Below are 22,055 nucleotides of genomic sequence, written 5' to 3'. Positions count from 1 at the left end.
AAATAATTTTTGGTATTTTTATTACTTTCTGGTATATATCTTATTTTTTACACAGTGATTGCTTATATTTTAGACTACATTTGTTAACATATATTTCCCTTGCCAAATTTTAATATGGATACCCCATAAATGTTATCTAAAAAAAACGGATATAACAAAGTTTAAAATCTTTGTACATTTAACTAGGTGATGGCTGTTCAATGGCTTGTGCTTGCCAAGGAGACGGAGCCGTTTGCGATCCAATCACAGGTCTTTGTCAGCAATGTCCGCCTGGCTTTGTCGGAGATCAATGTCAGTTTTCGTGTCCGACTGGATATTACGGAGAGGCATGTGCCTCCCAATGTACTTGCTTTATACAGGGAACACATTCATGTGATCCTGTTAATGGAATATGTTTTTGCAAGGTTTTATTTATTTACTGTCTTTTTAATGATAACATATTAATTAACTAATTTTAAATGATAACATATTAACTTTAGCCCACTTTTGAGTTGTCTTTGTTAGTTTTAGGTATTATTGAAAGTATATTACTGGTTTATTAACCTTTTGATTGGTTAAACTATGTAAATAATTTTTTTTATTCCTAAATTATTTTATAAAGGTAATTTCAAAAACTTATTTTATATCTTAAAAATAATAAAAAATAAAATTATCAAACTTTAAAAAAATTTTTTTTTCAAAATTTATGATTAATTTTTAAGGTTGGATATCATGGGGATATGTGTTCCCAATTATGTGACAATTCACATTGGGGTCAAAACTGTGCGTTTGACTGCATGTGTGATGTGCAAAACACTAATATATGTGATTCAAATTCGGGATTTTGTTTGTGTAAACCAGGATTCGAAGGCGACACCTGTTCTGTTAATGTGAGTTTTTTGTCATTATTTTAATTAAAAAAAGTTGCAAAAAGTTTTATACAAACTATGGATTTTTTACGGTCGGCATTTTTTTGATTTATTTACAACTTTTAACTAGTTATCTGTGATAGTTTACCTGAGCAACATCAACAGCAGATTTATTTATTTTGTAGGCCAACTAATTAACATATATATAGATGTTTAGTAGCATCTCAAATATATATATTATATCTTCTCACGGCCGAAGCTTCTGGTCCTTGTTTGAATAACTTTATAATCATTTTAAAGTAGAGTGAGTGTAGTTGTAAAAACACTACGTGAGAGCTTTACTACACAAGATGTCCTGGGCTTGATTCCTATTGCTTGGCAACCCTTTTTTTATTTTTTATAGTGTGCAAATAATGTCTGTACCGGAACCGGATGCGGATGCCAAAACCAAGGACTCTGCCTCCAAGATGGATCATGTCAATGCCATGAAGGTTTTCAGGGTGATAAGTGTGAAAAAGATTGTGATGATGGAACTTATGGACAGGATTGTGCTTACACATGTATGTGTGCTAATGGGGGTGCTTGTAGTACAGTACGTTTTAGTTAAATTTTTGAATATTATTTTTTGTGTTTTATAATTTTTTTATTAATTATTTTAGTTTACGTTTAATGATTTTAAAAATCTCCCAAGTTCAGTTAAAAGTTTAGAATATTATTTTTCTATTTAAATATAAACCAACAGCAAGTAGTAGTCAGAACATTTGCTACACTACATGAGGTCGTGGGTTCGATCCCCAGTGCTCTCATGCTGTAGCGTCAAGCACTAATATTAGAATAAACTTCTGCTGAGCCAGCACTTAAACAGTAACTTAATTATGTTGCAATTATATTCAATAATATCCCAAACTGGCAAAGGCTTCTTGAGACTGGGATGGGGGTTGTTTGGTACTTTATGATTATGTCGCATAGTCAACCTAAACACATCGAGGATGAAGATATTTAAAAAAACAGAAACTAAATTTAAGAATACAGTCATTTTACCAAATTTTTATTTTTGTAGATTGACGGCACTTGTACTTGCACTCCAGGCTCTCAAGGTGCTATATGTGATATACCTTGTTCCCCTGGTTATTATGGTATAGGTTGTCTACATATATGTCAGTGTGTATCGGGTGCATGTAATACAGTGGATGGATCTTGTACTTGTAACTCTGGGTTTACAGGAACACTTTGTAACCAAGCTTGTCCAGCAGGTACTTTAATTTTCTTTTAAATAAACAATATATATAAATTGTTCATATTTTAAGAAATTAATGCATATATTGTTTTTTTAGTGAAAAAATGTCTTATTACTAAACTTATACTTACTAACAAAGAAACAAAATAAAGGAAAACAATTTAATTTAATAAATTATTGAATTTATTGTAGGTAAATATGGAGTAAATTGTGCATATAATTGTTTGTGTGATGTGAGCAGGGGAACCTGTAATCCTACCGATGGAGTATGTACATGTTATGCCGGGTATACTGGATACAACTGCCAAACACCATGCTCTGTAAGTTGTGCAGTAATGTAACAACCAATTTTTCAGCGTAATTTTAACAAACAGGGCTTTTAGCGCGAAAATTGTTTTTTATAATAACTAAATTTATTTGTTTTATCAAGCTCAATATAAAAAATGAAATAAATAAGGTCTTAGGACTTAGTTTAATATAAATAATCAAAGTGAATAATCTTTTATTTAAAGTAAAATAAGTCGATTTATTATTAATGAATTGTGTATTTTAAATGTATGTCTAATTATAGGCCTTTGGAAAAAAAATCTACTATTTGTGGTGTGCAGGAAAACACTTGTTGCAAATATAAAGCAACAAAAGCCTAATGGTCCGGTAGTGTGGTGAATCGGTCATGGCAGACTACAAGCCGTTTCGGGTTGGAGCCGCACCAACGCCACACTATTCGCCCTTGAGCACGGCGTTAACAGATAGCTTGAACACTGCCCAACCGCCTTAAAAAAACTATTTCTTTAAGGGTATATAGAAAAAATATAACAAAAAAACAAAGGCCAAATGAACTAAAATGCAACCTATAGGTCATTTAAGTTAGTGTTAATAAATTGCATTTTGTCTTTAGACTCATGTGTTTGGTGAAAATTGTGCTTATACTTGTCCTGATTGTGGAATTCAAGCCCAACCAGGTTGTAACTCAGTTACAGGAGCTTGTACTTGTTTGCCTGGGTATTCACCACCTTATTGCAACCAAAACTGCCCAACTGGGTATTACGGACAAGACTGCCTAGAGAGATGCACGTAAGTTGTAAAGATATATGTTTTAATTTATTTACTGAAAAATATTTAATATTTTAAATATTTAAGATTTCATATTTTAAGTTTTTTCAGTGTTAAAAAAATACAAAATTATGTCTTGTTGAGGACTGTTAAAATTGCTATCTTACATCTAGGTTGTTTTGTTTTTTATTTTGTAGGGGTAATTGTTTAAATGGAGGTTCGTGTGACTCAGTGGACGGAAATTGTAATTGTTTGGATGGATTTACTGGTAGTGATTGTGCTTTTGCGGTAAGCAATTTTTTTAATAAATCAGTTTCTTATAATATTAAAAGAAGAATTTAGGCCTTTGCTGTGCATTTACTTAAATCTTTTATGTTGATTTATTTGCAAGGTTATAATTCTGTGTAATGAAGCTGTCATATGTTTCCGTTAGAAATGTCTTAATTTAATTGTTCAATATAGCTTTTAATATAAAAGATTCTTACTAAAAATACTTTAAAATTTTGCGTAAACAAATAAACTGCATATGCTATAATAGCTGCTAGTAATATTTTAGCCTAATTTAAAAGAAATATTATGCAACACTTTTAATAAATTTTACTAATCACTGTAACAAATTATTTAATTAAAAAAAATTTAAAAAAATGTTTTTATAGTGTAATGCTGGTTATTATGGACCAAACTGTGCTGCCCAATGTCAATGTACAACAGGTCAATATACTTCATGTTCTTCTACTGATGGTACTTGTAACTGTAATCCTGGATATACTGGAGGTAAGTATTCTAAAGTTGTTTAGTTATTGTATTGATTTTTGGGTAGCATGAACATTTTAGAAATATTAACAGTTAAGTTGCTATACATGTATAATTTTTTTTTTTTTTTAAACATGTATAATTTTTTATTGCAACCATATAACATTTGTTAGACTTTAATAATTTAAAAAGCACATATATTTATATATTTTTCCAGATATAATTGTTTTAATTATATGCTTATTTACTTAAATTTCAAAACAATCTATAAAATCATTGTTTAAATTTTGTAGTCTGTTATAATATATAATATGTAAAAACATTGCTGTTAAATCATAATTATGAATTTTAACATTCTAAGGTACCACTAGCAATAGCATAGCTTTCCAAAAATATAAAATATATATTCATATATATTTAACTGCAAATTTATTTCACTATTACATTGCACTATATACAAACAAAATATGTTTTTAATTTAGTGTTATGTGAGGCTACCTGCTCATCTGGAAAATATGGTTCACAATGTGCACTTACATGTAGTTGTGATTTAACATCATCAAAGTGTGATCCTACTGATGGAAATTGTGTTTGCAATCCTGGTTTTTCTGGTGCAGATTGTAGTAATGGTAATTTAAATTATTTAATATATACCAATTTTCTGCATTTTGATTTTTAGAATAAGACTGCAACTTGAAACTAACATATATATGACTAGAAACTAATATATATATATATATATGTATGTAATAATTTACCCGTGTCTCACAAAAAGCAATTCTTTTTTCAAAAGCTTTTAAAATGGACATGCACTAATATATATATAAAAATAAATCTACATATATAGTGCTTATTAAGCTTTGTTATATATGGGTAGTTCAGTTTTTAAATTTCCAAAATTAAAATTAGTATAGGAATTGTGGTAAAAACACTTCAAAGCTTTAGAACCTAGCATAATTGGTTTTAATAAGTTATTAACTATTAAATTTTTATGCAGAAATAAAATTTAATATTTAATTGTAGTTTTTATTCAAACATTTTTTTCAGCTTGTGAGGCTGGAAAGTGGGGAACAGGTTGTACACAGGATTGTTTATGTTCTTCTTCCACCACGAGTTGTGACTCTCAAAATGGTGCTTGTGTGTGTTTGGACGGTTATACTGGTGATATATGTGATAAAGGTGAACATTCATATTTTAATTTTACCCAACATTAGTTTCCCTTTACAAAAAAATCATGTTTTGTAAGTAAGGTATTAGTAGTATTAGTAGTGGCCTAAGCAGTTTTTAAAATTTTTTTTATTAATTTTTTTTCTTTTTTTTTTATTCTTTTTTTTTTTTTTACCCAACAGAATGTCCATCAGGGACATGGGGTAAGGGGTGTGTTTACAAATGTAATTGTTTAAATGGAGGAACTTGTGACTCAAGGAATGGAGTTTGTCAATGTGCTCCTGGTTATACTGGTCATTCGTAAGTACATGACAATTGTTTTTTTTTCAATTTTAACAAAAATAGTTTTTAATAATATGCGTTTTACCAGCAGCAATTTTAATGCTATGCTTAATAATATACTATTGCATTTTGCCGGTTAGAATTGTGCAAGGTTAGATGCAGACAAAATTTCAAAGTAGTTTTGGGTTAGGTTAATCATTCTCTAATAAAATCTTGGTATAAACTCTTATATATATTTAGCTGCAATGTCGTATTTATTGTTTTATTATTATTTATTCTTAAATTATATTTGATGTGTAAAAAAATAATTTAACGTAAAACTGGATTATGATACTTGAAATACATAGGCTACATTTAAACTGTGATGCTACCCATTTTATACTGAGCATTAAAAATAATGAAAATATTTTAAAAAAAACCTGTAAGAAAATTTAAAATATATTGTCTATCCTTTTTATTTTTACCAGGTGTGAAACAGCATGTGATGGCAAACATTTTGGTTATAATTGTGCTCAGTTATGTTCTTGTGACAACGATATAGTTTGTGATGGAGTAAGTGGAGCTTGTTTGTGTAATGCTGGATGGGGTGGCCCCAACTGTCAAACTCGTAAGTTTTATTTTATAGAAAATAAAGGGGGTTTATATTACTTTGGTTACACATAGATTTTGTAAATAAAAGATGAACGGAAGTATTATTGAAAAAATTGTGAATAAAAAACAGGGTTAATTTTTGAATTTCTCCTTACACTTAATTTAAATATGAATATGAAGTGTAATTGTATGAACATAAATCTATTTATGCAAATATAAAAAAACTATAAAATAAGCCCCATTGTTTTTGTATATATCTTTATCCTTGATGTGGGAAGGTCGAATGCGCGACCTAAACATAGACTAACATCAGTTACTTCGATCCAGTCTTAAATTGCCTTTAGCAGTTTGGAATATTATAATTGCCCGATAATTATTCTGATTAAGTGCTGACTCTGCAGGAGTTCATTCTGTTTATAGCGTTTTACACAAGGGCTTTACAGCACGGGAGCAGTGGGAATTAAACCCACAACCTCATGGTAGTGTAGAAGTGTTTCTACTACTACACCACGCTGCCGGTCTATTGTTTTTATGTACCTAAAAATATGCTAACAAAAATATTTCGAACAAAAAAAACATTTTTCTTTTAATCTAGCTTGTGGTAATGGATTCTGGGGAGTTGGGTGTGCCAACCAATGTCCGGATTATTGTCCACTCTCAACCAAATGTGATTCTGTGACTGGTGATTGTATTTGCCCCAATGAAGTCAGTGGAAAATATTGCAACATAAGTAAGAAAATAGATCCAATTTGTTGAAATAATTTACATTTTTAATTTTTTGTGGTTTTCAGCTCAATGTCCTGCAGGAATATGGGGTCCGGAATGTGACCAGATGTGTCCACAAACATGTGCCACGGGTTGTGATGCCTACAGTGGTGTTTGTTATTGCGGTGACCTCATGGCTTCATGTAAAAATGGAGGTCTATGTAGCTCAGTAAGTTTAAAAAAAAATCCTAAACAATTTTTAAATTTAAGGGATTAGATTTTATTAAATTAAGTTTTTTTTTTTTACAATAATAGTTTTATTGATAAATAAATTTATACATACCAGTACTAAAAAATGAACCAAAAAAATTATTTGACGTTTTGTTTTACTTAATTGTAAAATTTCACTTTTTTTCAGGGTTATTGTCAATGTGCAGATAGTTTTATTGGATCAGATTGTTCAGTTAAAGAAGAACCAATTAACACAGGAGCAGTAGTAGCTGGTGAGTTAAATTATGTACATATGATAATAAAAAATTGCATATCTTAACTTTATTAACAAGCAAAGAGAATCAAGTCAAGAACCTCATGTAGTGAAATTATGTATCCTAGTCACCAGATTGTGCTTTTGCTTTTATTTTAGCCTGCTCTCAATAAAATTCTTTCGAAATATTATATTAGAAATGTAAACAATTTTATTCATTGTCCAGGTGTAATTGTAAGCCTCTTATTTGTCATTGTGTTGGGCCTAGTTATTTATATCTTCTACTTCAAGAGAAAGGTTGATATTACATTGACATCCTTAAAGAAATTGGACCCAAGACAAATTTTCTCAAATAACAAAGAGGTAAGTGTTCTTTGTTATTTGAGTTATTTTGTTATTTTTATTGTGCCTTTAAAATTTTCTGAATTTTTTTTAGATAAATTTAAAACATTTATCTAGAACAAAAATGTTTAGTAAAGTCGGCCATGGCCATAACACTAATCTGTATAAATTTAAGCAGACTATAGTGTAAAATCCTTTACTGCTATGTTGCTTACTATAGATGTAAATTCTAAATATAGGAAATTTTAAATACCCAACTTTCATATAAGTAAATTAAAAATATTTAAAAAAACAATTTGCTCTTAAAAAATTTCCTGTGTAATTTTAAATAAGGAAAAAACTTTAAAAACAGGATTCAAAAAATAATTTTTTATTTCTATTTAACCTTGTAACAAATTTAAAAAAATATTTTTCCATTTTTTTTACCTTTTTTAAAATTTAAACCGAACAAAATTGTACTCTAGGATGATATTAAAAAGTTATACACGGCGAATGTAGACAATCCTAACTACGATTGCAGTGAAACTAACGCCTAACAAAAACAAAAGGTTCAGTTTGTATTTAAACTTGCCATAATAATTTCTTTTAACAATCGGCGCCAAAATAATTGAAATCATATCAGAATTTTGTAAAGATAGTTATGATTATGTGCAATATATATATACATATAATGTTGGTGTATAAAATCTATGGTAAATTATAGGAAAAATTACCCGAAGCCGCTATAGTAACTTAAAGCATTGAAATTTAGATGTCATTTTTGGAGAAAGTTAGGTAAGATATTGCAATTTCTAAATAGAAGGCTAGCTAACAGAAAGTGACTAAGGTGTTTTACTTGAAATCTTAAAACATTTCTGCAACAAGAACACTTTTATTGGAGTTTACATCTAACACTAGCACTTTACAATATAATAATAATAATAATGCAACATATACCTATACACCACAATGCAAAAACAAAATGTTCACGAAACAGAAATACTTAGAATAAAATAGAACTAAACAGAAAAGTGCACACTGGAAGGAAAGAATTATTTATAGGAACATGTTCAGGCTTGAAGAAACAATAATGCCGCAAAGTTACAGTTCAAAATAGGCAAAAAAAAGGGAAAATTGTCAGTTATTTGGACATAACAGTTGTGAAAGCTTTGGTATACTATGTACAGAAAAGTAAAATTTTTGTGTTTTCGATGCTTTTCAGGTAATGTTATTTAAATACTAATTAAGCCACAACTAAAACATGCACAAGTAAGAAATTTTTTAGGCAGACGAACTAGCTATGTTACTGAGACTGTGCGCTGGCATGCAGTTCTCGTTTGGGCCACATCCTAGCGTAACACACTGAAGTGTGTGTCCACTATCGCTACAGCAATCCTGTGTGTCAACCCCCATGTTCTGTGATTTATTTGTGTCCATCAACGGAAAGGAAAAGTTATTTTGGTTCATTTCACTAGGATTAATACCAGAAGGATTCATCCGACTAAATTGTGAGCCGTTATTGTTATTCATTACCATGTTTTCTGGCATTTTCATGAAATCGAAAGTACTCGAGCCTCCACCTTGGTTTGGGGTTAATCCGAAATCATGTAAAGAAAATCCTGGTGATATCTCACCCCCTATATTATTCATAGATCGCTCGGACGTGTAATTATTGTAATACATGTTACTGATATCCTCTTGTGGCCTAGTCAAGTTACTTTGCATCAGAGTTGGCTCAGGAGGCTTTGGTGCAGTTTCAGCCTGGATGCTTTGATAGGAAACTGGTTGTTCGACCTGAGTGTTTGCTAGGTTGCTGTTGTTCATCGTCTTGCTGTCGAGCACGATAAGTTGAGCAGTTGGTGGCGTTGTGTTGGTGGCTTGAACGTGTTCTGCTGTGCTGTTGTTACAAGGGCAATGGCAAATTTCTTTCGTTTCCTTTTTGATAATTACAATTGGGATGCCTTCAAATGTGTTTTCTAAATAAAAAACATATATTAAGCTCACATTGTAACGTAGCTTCAGTTTATCATTATTTTATATGCAAAGCTATAAATTGAACATATTAATATATATATATATACATATGTATCAACTTAGCTAAATAATATATATGGTTCTTGGCCATGTAGAAACAAATTCCCAATCGTTTTTCACTTATAATAAAGTATTTAAAAACCTACCTGATATAGCTTGCATGGCCACTTTAGCTAATGATGATATTTCGGAACTGTTAAGGGAATTGCCAGTTTCAACCGTTGTAAAGTTTGACGGACTTGAATCTTTCGAGCAACAAGTTTGCTGTTGTTGAGCTGGCGATGTTACTTTATTAAAAAATAAACACAGTTAGAAATCAAGGTTAATTTGCCCCGTTTTGGTCTTTTTGTTAGAAAAAAAAAGTTTTAGTGTTCTACTAACAATAACACACATGGCAATCATATACCACTGGTAGTATATATCTTTAATTACCTGAGTTTGTATTTAAACTTGTAACCCCTTGTAAAGTGATATTAGATTGTCCTGGAAAGTTAATTGTTGCTGGATCCACATAAGGCGCTATTTTGTTCTAAACGAAAAAGTTATTTTTGATTTTTTGATTCAATTTGTTTTATGAACAAAAGTAATTTTATAAAAAGTGGGGTGTTATTGTTATTCTGGTATATTTAATAAATACAGGTTGCTTTTTAAATATTGTAAAATGGCGGTATAAATGAGAAATACATAAAATGTCCACTAGGCTTAGACATATTGGTCTGAATTTTAATTGTTGTTATATGGTCCCACTTTTTAACTGATATTTGCCCGAATAATTTACTTGGGCACCACGAATAACACATTATTTTTATTTGTAAGGCTTTAGATTCGATACTTGTAAATATAAATTAAAATACATATATTGTACACTAAGCTCTGTTATATGTAAGTATAAAAGTTAAAAAAAATATAACAATATGATTGCTCACCTGCATTTGATTAAATTGTTGTGGTTGTTCTTGGTTTAATCTTAGTGAGTTTGCCGCACCTAATAACATCTCAGCTGCTTTATCCTACGAAAAAATAAAAATTAAATTTCATCTCAAAAAAATTTCGATTTAAAAAAAGTGGAATGTTTACTTACCATGTCATAATTGGACTGGTGTGTTGGATTTTTTGGTTGTGTATCTTGCTTGTGGGTATTACATTTGTGTAATTTTAAACTGTTTGAGGTTGCGTAAGCCTTTTCACAGCCTACCTCTTCGCATGCAAACGGCTTTTCTCCTTCAATATAAATTTTTATCCCTATTAGGAAATGGAATTTAACAAGTAGAACCCCTAGTTTGATTTTTTATATAGGCAGGCTAATATACAAGTGTATTTAAATAAAAATACATGCTGGGTAAATTTGTGTTTAGTTGACCGAAATATAGTCATGATATATATTAAGTAATTTTTATTAATAACAACAAAAAAGCATTTTTAGGTTTGGTAATTTTTTTAACAGTTAAAAGTTAGTATTATGGTTGTTTGAATATACAAGCCTTGTGTTATAATTTACACAGTTAGTTTTTATAATCACACAATATAGAATTTTAGCATATTGTTTTAATTACTATGTTATATATACATATATATACATTAGGTCGTTAATTTTAAGTAGGCTATTTTACCTGTATGGCTTCTGGTATGATATTTAAGATGGTGACTGACAGTGAATGCTTTAGTACATTCAGGCACTTGGCATCTAAAATACAGAATTGATTAAAAATTTTTTTTGTTTCAATATCTTGTTGTAAGCCCATCTTCACAATACATAATACAAGGTATTTTAAACAATACAATGTAGTATCATGTAACACGATATTCTTATATATATACTAGTAGTGTTAAAACAGTTGTTACATAGTCTATCAGTCATCAACTATAATGTGGGGTTCATACACTATTAATAAATGTTATACACCATTTAACCTTAAAAGACTTGTTGTTTAACGAAGCCAATTATGTTACTGCTGAATACATACTTGAATGGCCGTTCTCCAGTATGAGTTCTGTAATGTTTGCGCAAATCGCTAAGAGTTGTAAAGAACTTCGAACAACCGTCTGAGTCACAGTTAAACGTCTCACCACTGTGTAACCTTTGATGCGCTTTTAACCTGTAAAACATTGTATAAACTAGAATTTAGGTGGTAAATTAAAATATTTTAGGTGGTAAATTAAAATATGTTTTTTTGGGGTATTTTTTTTTGCTATGGCACATTTATGTTAATTTTTTATGCTGCCATTACACTTATTAGGTATATTAATCAATAAACTTAACTTAAAATAATTGAATTAAAAGCTGATGGAAATCAATTTTAATCAAATTATAAATAATCTGTTTTAAAATCACATGACATACTAAACAAATCATGATTTAAAATAGATTGTTGTTTAGAGAAATAGTTAATACAGCCTTAAGCAATTCCAACTGGGTAATACCATAAATCTAATGTGTTAAGAAAAGAAATCTATTTTCATAAACTGTTTTAGGCACTTTCTCAAAATTTGAATATTCAAGCAGAAAAAGTAAATAAAATCTTACCTGTATAAGGTATTGAATGATTTTTCGCACTGTTCCATAGAACATTGATACGGTCTTTCTTTTGTATGAACACGAACATGAACTTTAAGGCTGTAGCTCGTTAAAAAAGCCTTTCCACAGCCATCCTGTAAAAGACAGGAAACAATAAACATTACTTGGCTTAACTTCCCGGCTGAAACACAGACCGTACATGTTATTTATTATGCAGGGGCTGGTTAATATCCAGTGAATAATTTTAAAAAAATTTTCTTCCAAAAAACATTTTTTTAAGTGTTTTAAAATGTTTTAACAAAAATTAGTTTTGAATTTTTTTTTTAATATTTTAAATATAATTTTTTTGTTTTTTAGAAAATTTATTTTTTTAACAAAAATATATTTGGTATGTGGGAAAATTTACCTGGTCACAAACAAAGTAATATTCCCCCCTGTGCGTTTTTTGATGTGATTTAAGGTTTCCTGCAGTGGTGTACATTCTTTTACAGCCTGTGTAAAAACATCTAGAAAATATAAGATGATGTTTTTAACCCCAGTTAACTTTTTATTATCATAAAAAACATTTTCAATATTATATAATTTTTGTAAAATATAGCGGTTACAAAAATTAATTAAAACTTTTTAGATCTATATTTTTACAAGGGCATACTTGAATTTTTTGACATCCTTTTTTAAACTTTGTTTGTCGAAAGTTTCCAGAGTAATAGTTGCACCGTCTATGTTTTCATCTTGTGGCATACACAAATCATGTGAGGGGGACACTGTCATAAGAACCTAAAAAATACCAATATTAACTAATTTCAATAAAGATAAGTTAATAAAAAATATTTTTCAGGTAAATTTAGTTAAATTTAATTTATTTTTTAAGAATGTAGTAACTATTAAATTGGTTGTCACATAAACTTGTTTATTTACAAGGTGGACTTATATTGAACATTTATATATAAGTATTATTATGTAAATTTAGCTTTATTAAATCAAGTTTTCTTTTGTTTTCTGACTAGGCTAAAGCAATAACTTATATATATATATTGCTTATAAATATAAATATAATAAATGATCAATGTTTTAAAAAAATTAATAAATTTTGCTTTAATAATTTAATACCTTTCCATCTTCTGGAATAATAGTATGTCGAATCATACCACGCTCATTATTTTCACTTGTATTGTTTTGCCCACTGCTTGATACATTTCTATAAACAAAATACAAAATAAGTAATCTTTCTATGAAATATAAAAATCCAAAAAAAAAATTTTAATTTAAATATTACATTCGTATAAATGAGTTTTCATTTGAAAAAAATGTTTAAAAATGTCAGATTTGTTCATAAAGCAAATACATTTAGACTTATAGTATAGGGCTTGGTCTGCATCAAACTATATGTATTATATCTTAAAATATTTTACATTTGTGTTGTTTAATCATTAGATTGTGGGGTTAAATGCTTACAAGAACTTTTTTTTTTAATTTGGGTTTACATGAAAAAAGCATATTTTAAAATTTTAAATAAGTTTGGTATATACTGTTACCGTGGAAAGGGCATTGTTTATCTTTATCTGATTTTTTGTTTTAAATCTATCTCTGACAAGGGGAAATTAATCAATCTTAATACACTTACTGATTGGTATTGTTGTTGTTTTGATATTGATTTTGTAATCCAAGTTTTTCAAATTCTAATGGTTGATTCTGTGTGTTGTTTTGTTTTCTGATAAATTTGTCGATAGAAACACTGGTTTGATCATAACTATCCATTTTAAAAGTTTTAATTAATAAAACTAGTGAAGAATAAAATAAATTGTATTAATTTAAATTTTTTGGTTTTAGTACTCGGATTACTTTATATTAAGTTGTATACTTATTCATGTAACAATTTTTTATAAACTGGATTATATATATTATCTTTTCAATATTTCAATTTATTTTGTAGTTTCCAACCTTTTATAATTTGGTATGTGGTTATTACCCTTCCTATTACCCCAAAAAAGTTTTTTCATCCCCTTTTTATTGGAAATACTTTTACACCCCTCAAAAAATGTTTTCATTGATTTAAAACTATTTAAAAACACTTGCAATAAGGGGTTAAGAGGCTTTTAAATATAAATCAACCCGAAGCTCTGTTGGCGTCAACTGCCAAGTTTATAAATGCGGAAAAGCTGTAAAGGCGGAATTTTTATAACCTTACCCTAATCTTCTCCTGTGAATACCGCCCTTTTCGCATTTATTTAAGTACTACTACGGTACCTATAAACTATACAGGATCGAATGGACCGAATGGATCGCATGCATTATGCTTATTCTGAATGGGTGAGGGTCGGGGTTAGGGTTTAATTTATGCAATATTTTTTTCCATTCTATTTATTCGGTCCATTCGATAACCATTTGATATACATTTGATCCATTCGATCCTGTATAGTTTATAGGTACCCGTACTACTATTTTAAACTGGCGGGCAACGCTTATCTGCTTTTAGAGCTTCATCAACCCTATCCCAAACCTCTTACATTCAAGGTAGTCAAAATATATAAATTACTAATCAGAAAGTCAAATCTGACCAAAGTGCCACATTTCTGTCACATCTCTTAATATACGTCACTTAGTTACATGTACGGGCTTTTTGGGCGCATTATTTAGTTTTTCTAAGATAAGAGAAACACTTGCAGTGGGTATTTATTTACCTGCCAAATTTCATACTTGTAGATAGTTATGTAATAGCTATGCTACTTAAATAAAGAAGCCTGTATTATTTTGGTTTATTAGTTTTGACACATTTATCGTATTTGGAATTAACGTACAACGTAAAAATTTTGTTTTTCCGTTTTTAACGTTAATCCGCCTGTGTAATAGTGAATTATACAATACAACTTAGTTAATATTAAATAATTTTATATAACTTAGTATGGTACAATAAGATTCTTTAAATAGCATCTTTTAAATACACTTCCTCCCAATATTAAGTTATTACAAATATGTAAATTTTCTAAACCGAACTTTTGACTAATACATGACCAAGTGTGGTTCCAGTAAAAACTTTTAACATTTATTTATCCTCGATAAGGAAAACTGTCTTATTTAATTTAAAGTTTTTTTACTAATATATATTTTAAATAAAACACTACATTTTTACAATTTTTTTATAGAGTATTTACAAATACAGAAAGAGTATATAGATTATAAGGTGCAAGTTTGTTTAATATTTTTAAAAAATGTATAGATTTACAGAAATTGAAGAAAAACACATTTAAAAAAATTAAGATACATGATATATGTTAAAAAATTAATCAATTCTTGAATTAAGGTGTTTAAACACTGAATAGCATTGAACAAGTTTGCAATATTTATTCGAATACAAAATAAATAAACACATTTATATGAAATTCAATCAATAGAAGAGCACCACATGTAAAAAAAAATGAAAAACCTCGTGAAATACATAGGGGACCTTAAAGTAAAAAAAATTATTTTTAATTATTTTTGAATTTTTTTTTTTTGAAGTATGAATAAGTTCTTTAAAATAAATTAATAACTGAAGAAGTAAGATTAAAATCATTGGAATCTTAATATATTGGATTTTTGAAACAAATCCAATGGTTTGATCTTATTTTAATTTTTTTTCTCACACCATCGGTTTTAAGTGTTTTCTATATATATATATGTAATTTGTTTGTTAAATATTTTTACTGAATATTATCTACAAGGTTATTTTTCGAAAAAAAAGGATGTGAATAGTTTAAGATGTCAATAGTTTATGTTTTACTTTTTACAGATAATCTGAACTAATTAAAGGTGATGCTTAATTTTTATTTGTTTTGGGTTATATTGCTTACAAACCTTCGTACAAGCCCCCATTTAATCTGTTTTCTAATCCTCTATGGTATGGACAATGTCCGCTTTCCTCAGGCAACATAACAGGTGGGGGTGGTATTATTTGAATATAGTTTATAGCTGGTGTTGCGCTATAGTTTAAAGTTGCCGATGTACCATTGTTGACGGTTGCCATTGTGCCTGTGCCATTCTCATCTTGAACATGATCGAGTGCCATTTTTAATTTTAATCCATAATGTATTGGCATCCATTTACCGTTTTCGTCTACCTCAATTCTGTTGATTTCCACCGAACTTTCTGGCATATACTTTTCTTGCTCAATAATCCGAAAGTAAAGTTCCCCAAAGTTATCCATCAGACAGTAGTGCTGTAAGTGCATGTTCCTCCATGCTTCTGGTACTACATCATATGAATCATGTTCAAAATATGTGAAAAAATATTTTTGGTTGTTTTCAATAGGTCCTAGCTTTCTTTTAATATGTATTAAAGCAGGGGCAATGCTGTTGTTGACATGGCAGTTCCCATTGTCTTTATTTTTCCACTCTTCCATGGCTTCTAATGACCATACAGTCAAAACTTTGTCATAAGAATCTATGGTCTCAATAAACCAATCAGCAATGCTCATACTTTTAATAATTTGATTCCAACACTCCAGCATCACTGTAAGTCCAAGATCCTTTTGTAAGTAAGAAGCAAATGCCTCTACAAGCTTTTCATGTGTTTTATTTTTTGATGAATACAAAATAAAAACTTTTTTGTCTGGTATATCCACTGGGGGCAGTATTGGAGTTTCAGCTTCGTCTTTAATTGGAACCTCTGTACTTTCAAGTTTTCTACGCGCCCATAACAAAATAATTAAACCTGACAATAACACCACTGCGCCTATTACGACCCCGATTATCAGCGAAATACTTTCTAAATGGCATTCACCAACAAAAACCACATCTTCCAAAACATACCGCTCCATATTTTCACCTTTGGCAATTACACTATAGTTTGAATTTTTATGGGAAACCGGTATAATTACTGTCGAGTTTGTTTGATTTTGCATTCTGTAATCAGTTTTCACTGTAGCTAAGTTGTTTGTATCTCCCAATCTTAACACAGTTATTGTAACAGTTTTACCATATTCACTAGGCATATTGTAGTTGTAGACAATCGACTTCTCCCCACATGTTTTAGTCATCACAGTTGACCGTAATTGGCTTTGTAAAACACATTCCGTTGCAATGTTCATTCTTTTATCAGTGCATTTTGGCACTTTAATTGTTATGTTTTTATTTATTTCCCTGTTTATATTGTTAACATTTGTAACTGAAACTGAATATTCTTCACCAGCGTAAACAGTTGGACCAACTTCATCTCCATAACAGTCATAGAAAAATTTGGCGTGTGCATGGCTATTAAAGTTAAGTTGATCTTGAAAACAAAAGTATGTCATAAAAGTTTTATCGGGTAAATGATTTTTATTCCGAATCTCTAATTTGTGACCCTTAATTCTCTTTATGGATGCAGTTTGTACCATCTGCCAGGTTACATTTAACCCAATTTTAACAGTGTTACTGTCAGGGTCAATATAAAGATAAACACCATGGTTCAAAATGTTAGGATTTGGATTTTCTGTTGGAACATTTTTGCCAACTAAATTACAAATTTCTGATTGAACTTGGCAAGCAATAAAATTCCTTTTGTATTCCTTTCCAACTTGTGGGGAATATGTTGAACAGTTATTTGAACATTGGCTAAATGCACTAACTTGAGCAAGTAACATAAAGCACCATATGAATATCACATACATGCTACAAATTCAAGTTACCAAGGCCTGTAATAAAAGTCACTGTTAATTTAAACAATTGCAACAAGGCCCCTTTTTAAACAATTTTTAATGAATTTTATTTTTTATTGTAAATATTTTAAGTATATTTATTTTAGAGGATCTTACGTAAAAGCTTTATCTGTTTATTTACGTCCACTTATTAGATTATACAATTTAATTCACTTTTTTGTTTTGCGCCAAAAGCAAATAGCCTTTAATAAATATCCAAAATAAAACCTTAAAATATATCCTGAGTAGTTAGAATCTTATAATATTTGTTATCTTGTAAACAATACTGTATGTAAATATCGGGATTCCCCTCTAGATTTAGTTTATCCTCACAGATTTGCATTTAAATTTATATCTTTTTATAATACTTGCTTACCAAATTAATTTGTATAAATTTTAAACTATTAAACAAATTATTAATGGTATTTGTACCAGATTATTAGTATTGCGATTGGTACTTTAGCTAAAACGACCAGGTTACCACAATTGGTATTTTAAACTCCTGTTACCACCAGCAATGTAGGTTTGCATCAAATGTTTGTGAATTTTTATCCATATTAATCTACTGTTTTTGATTACATTTAGTTTAAGTTTATGTATTAAAAATATAGTTTATGCTAAACAAGATAGTCACGTTACTATACTGTTTGTTTTTAAAAAAGATTGATATTTTTAATTGTTTAAATTTAGCAAAGTGGATTTTCTCGAAAAAAAGCACGTGGTGAACGTACTGAACGATATGGTTTTTAAAATTAGTTTAGAGAATAAAATAACTCTTAAAAAACTACTTTTTATAGATTTTTAGTCAAGTGTTTAAATTGCTCATTAGTATTTATTTCTATTAGGTAAAACTGTTGTTATGCCTTCAAATTTGTTATAATAAAACGCATATTTTTTAGTTAGTTTCTTACCAGCAGTTTTTAAATATTTAAAAAACAATAACTAAGTTAAATTTATGGTATTTTATTTTCAACTAAATTTCTGTGTTGCATCAAAGCTTAATTTAGTTTTTACTTAAAGTTTTTCACTATTTATGTATTTTTAACAATTTGGTTTATGTTAATACTGAAGTACCCAATAAGCCAATTCGCATCACAAAGCCCCCCTCCTACGCTATAAGCAATCAACAACTTAACAATAGGGCAAAATAATGGGTTATAAATATTGCAAAATGGCAATGCTAACTCAGACGGAATACTTGTTGTTAAGGTTGTATTAGTTACTTTAACCTAGAGCAGAATTTTTTTAATTTAAAGTGTAAATTTTTTTGTTAGAAACTTAGCATTAAAGTTTTTTTATAATCTATAAAATGCCAAACGACAGCTGGGACCCACAAAGCGAAGCTTTTAACAATCGGAGCTTTAACCCGGATACTGGTGGAAAAAAAAGGCCGGATGCAGCAGAGGGTGATGCCCCAGTAATCAGCCTCTACGTTGTGGGTATTCCCCCTGAGTTAACTAGGCATGCTCTTAAAAATTTGTTTTCGTCCTACGGAAAAGTTTTGTGTTCTCGAGTATTGGATGCCAAAGTTCCGGGAAGGCCCAAGGCTGGTTTTATAGAATATGCTTCTTCATCAGAGGCCGAAAATGCTATAAGAAATCTTAACCGGTTTCAATTTGGAAAATATCAGCTGAGGGTGGAGTATGCAAAACGGCGAAATGAAATCGATACCAGATGTAGTCCCTCCCAAAAATCAGCTCTGGAATTAATAGAAAGGTTGGAAAAAGGTCCATTGATCGAAAAAGACTTAAAGCAACTTAAACAAAAGCTTGACGAAGAGTATTTACCTAATATACAAAGAAGTCCATCAAAATCTGAAGATAATGTGCTTCAAAATGTAAATTTCAATCCATTGAATGTAAACCAAGTAAAAACTTCCTTTAAAAGGGATAACAACAGCGACCCAAAACCAGAAGGTAAAAAAATCTGCCAAGTGTGTAAAAAGAAGTCTTCCACATATTGTGGGAAATGCATGACAGTTTATTACTGCTCCAAAGAATGTCAAAATGTTCACTGGGCAGATCACAAGAAAACATGTAAGAAAATTGATGAGCTTAAAACCCAAAGCAAAAATGAATATCATTTTAACGAAGAACCCCTTGTTCATGTTGATGAAGATATTTGTAAAAACGTTGCAAAGCATCTAAAATCTCTTTCCACTAAAATTGATAAGATACCATCACCTGATGAGAATAAAACCATTGAACGAAAATCGGCAACAACTTTACCTGATTACCCATTACAAGTTGGAGATTACAAAGTTATGAACATAACTGACCTTGATTTTGCTTCTGGTACTATTTTTTGTCAGGAAATACAACCCAAGACTGACATAAGTTTAGATTCTCTGCAAAGCAAGCTCAAGGACTGGTTTTGTTTGAAGGATCGGCCGCAACTCTTAAACGCAAAGGTTGGATCAATTGGTGCTGCCTTATACTCAGAAGATGGCCAGTGGTATCGAGTGCGTATTGATGCAATCGAAGAAATGAACGTTAAAGTTTGTTTTATTGACTATGGCAACTCCGAAGTTGTGTCCTTGAGTCAAATTAGGGAACTTCCCCGGGAGTATTTCAAGTATCCTGCATTTGTTGTAAGCTTGAAGTTGGCGGATGTAGACGATAGTGAAGGATGGTCGGAAGAAGCCATCCGAGTTTTCACTACTTATTTGCAGCAAAGCACAACAATCAAAATTGTTGTTCAACAAATTTCTGATGGGCAAATATTCGCGAATGTGATTTGTGGTGAGGTGTGTTTCAATGAGGAAATTGTTAAGAATAACTGGATGCGTGCTAAGCCAAAAAAGATAACAAATGATATTAACCACAATGAGGTTTTGACCCCTTCTGTCGTTAAACCAACCACTTTCAATAAAGTTACTAGTTCTCTAATTCAAACTCCTGTTGTATCTAAAGTAGATAAAGATAAAAAAAAGGTTAAACCGATGCCGGAAGTTTCTCTTACTCATGAAGAGCTACCTAAAAATCTTTTTAGCCTTGTCATTACTTCCGTAAAAGACCCCAGTAACTTCCACTTTCAAGTAGTCAAAGAGAGTTTGAACACATTGAATCAATATCTTAAAGAACTTACTTTGATGTGTTCTTCGCTAGACTCTGACCCACAATGCAAATACAATTCAGGAGAGGTTTGTGCTGTACTTTATGATGAAGACTCCATGTGGTACAGAGGAAAAGTATTGGAGGTTTTACCAGATAATAAATTTGAAGTTCTCTTTCTGGATTATGGGAACATCGAAATTGTCAGCCATCAAAAAATTCATTCACTACCCAGTGATTTTTATGCCTTACCGATTCAAGCATATTCTGCAAGTTTACATGATTGTTTTCCCGTTGGAGAAAGTTGGTCAGACAAGGCAGTTGAGGCCATAAAAGCTTGCCAGAATAATGCTTTAAATGCTAAGATTATCTCTTTGGAAAATGGACATTGTTCAGTTACAATTTATGCTGATTCCGACACCACTCTTCAGGAATATCTTTTTTCAAATAAACTAGCTGTGGAAACACCAACGAAAATCGTAAAAGAGATACCAAAGCCAGTTGTAAAAGAGGATCTTTTTACTGTTATATCAAGTGTCCCTAGACCTTCACCAACTAAAATAGTTCAGTATTGTGATACTCTTTCAGTAGTAAAGCCCGTCAAAGACCAAACTGTTTCAATTAATATCACCTCCTGTTGCAAACCAGGGCTTTTCTGGTGTCAACTAGTAACAGATCAACTAATTGAACTCTCTGATTTGCTTGTAAAGCTCACTGCCTGCTGTAACAATCTCCCAAAAGGGACGTTCACCAATTTTGTTCCAAGAGCAATTTGTGCCGCCTTTTTTGAGGAAGACCAGTGCTGGTATAGAGCTTGTATTCAATCCATTGAAGGTGATAAATGTGTAGTTGAGTACATTGACTATGGTAACACTTGCTCTGTTTCTTGCGACGAAGTCATGGGTTTGCCAAAGGAGTTTGGTGTTCTTCCTGTTCAAGGTTTAAAATGTTCATTGGCCAACATAAAGCCGATAACTGACGGCAAATGGAGCAATGACTACATCACAGTGCTAAGTTCATCTGTGGGTGAACCTCTGGATGCAAAGTTTGTGGGAAAGACAAAAGGAGAATATGTTGTTTTAGCACCAAGGTTAATCAACCTTTTGGTTATATACAAATGTGGGGAGTTTTGCTTTCAATAAGCACAATACTCTAATAACAAAAAAAACTTTTTTAAAGTACTTTTTCTGTTGATTTTAAGTGTTAATGGTAGCACTGTTTTGTTCGTTATAATAATGTTCCTTTTTAAGAATAATATTTTAGTATTTGATTTTGTAACAGTGATACCTTGTTAAGTTCCTTATTTATTTTTTATTAAGTAGTTTACCATTGTGGTAATAATAAGTAAGATCTAAAGAC

The 22,055-nt window shown here is 30.3% G+C and overlaps 3 protein-coding genes across 3 annotated transcripts; 1 reads left to right on the top strand and 2 right to left on the bottom strand.

The window, feature by feature from the left end:
• Window positions 1–7,915: 7,915 nt before the first annotated feature.
• Window positions 7,916–14,873, bottom strand: LOC145749306 (uncharacterized). The gene is made up of 12 exons (XM_082565033.1): window positions 13,615–14,873; window positions 13,101–13,188; window positions 12,643–12,767; window positions 12,397–12,496; window positions 12,000–12,124; window positions 11,440–11,571; window positions 11,086–11,159; window positions 10,557–10,696; window positions 10,402–10,485; window positions 9,908–10,004; window positions 9,622–9,762; window positions 7,916–9,417 (listed from the first exon to the last, which is right to left on the bottom strand). The coding sequence occupies exons 1-12, from the start codon at window positions 13,746–13,748 to the stop codon at window positions 8,723–8,725; spliced, it is 1,935 nt and encodes a 644-aa protein (XP_082421159.1). The 5' UTR covers window positions 13,749–14,873; the 3' UTR covers window positions 7,916–8,722.
• A 303-nt stretch (window positions 14,874–15,176) lies between these two features.
• On the bottom strand, window positions 15,177–17,882 carry LOC145750320 (uncharacterized). Its single transcript, XM_082566320.1, has 2 exons — window positions 17,761–17,882; window positions 15,177–17,640 (listed from the first exon to the last, which is right to left on the bottom strand). Exon 2 carries the CDS (start codon window positions 17,614–17,616, stop codon window positions 15,817–15,819), a length of 1,800 nt encoding a protein of 599 aa, XP_082422446.1. The 5' UTR covers window positions 17,617–17,640; window positions 17,761–17,882; the 3' UTR covers window positions 15,177–15,816.
• A 1,070-nt stretch (window positions 17,883–18,952) lies between these two features.
• LOC145750842 (tudor domain-containing protein 1-like) lies at window positions 18,953–21,838 on the top strand. The gene has a single exon (XM_082566916.1). It carries the CDS (start codon window positions 18,953–18,955, stop codon window positions 21,836–21,838), a length of 2,886 nt encoding a protein of 961 aa, XP_082423042.1.
• The last annotated feature ends 217 nt before the right edge of the window (window positions 21,839–22,055 follow it).

This window comes from Corella eumyota, chromosome 4 (assembly GCF_963082875.1).
Source record: "Corella eumyota chromosome 4, kaCorEumy4.1, whole genome shotgun sequence".
NCBI classification, from domain to species: Eukaryota; Metazoa; Chordata; class Ascidiacea; order Phlebobranchia; family Corellidae; genus Corella; species Corella eumyota.
The sequence above is the reverse complement of the archived record's forward strand: the minus strand, read 5'-3'. Positions and strand labels throughout refer to the sequence as shown.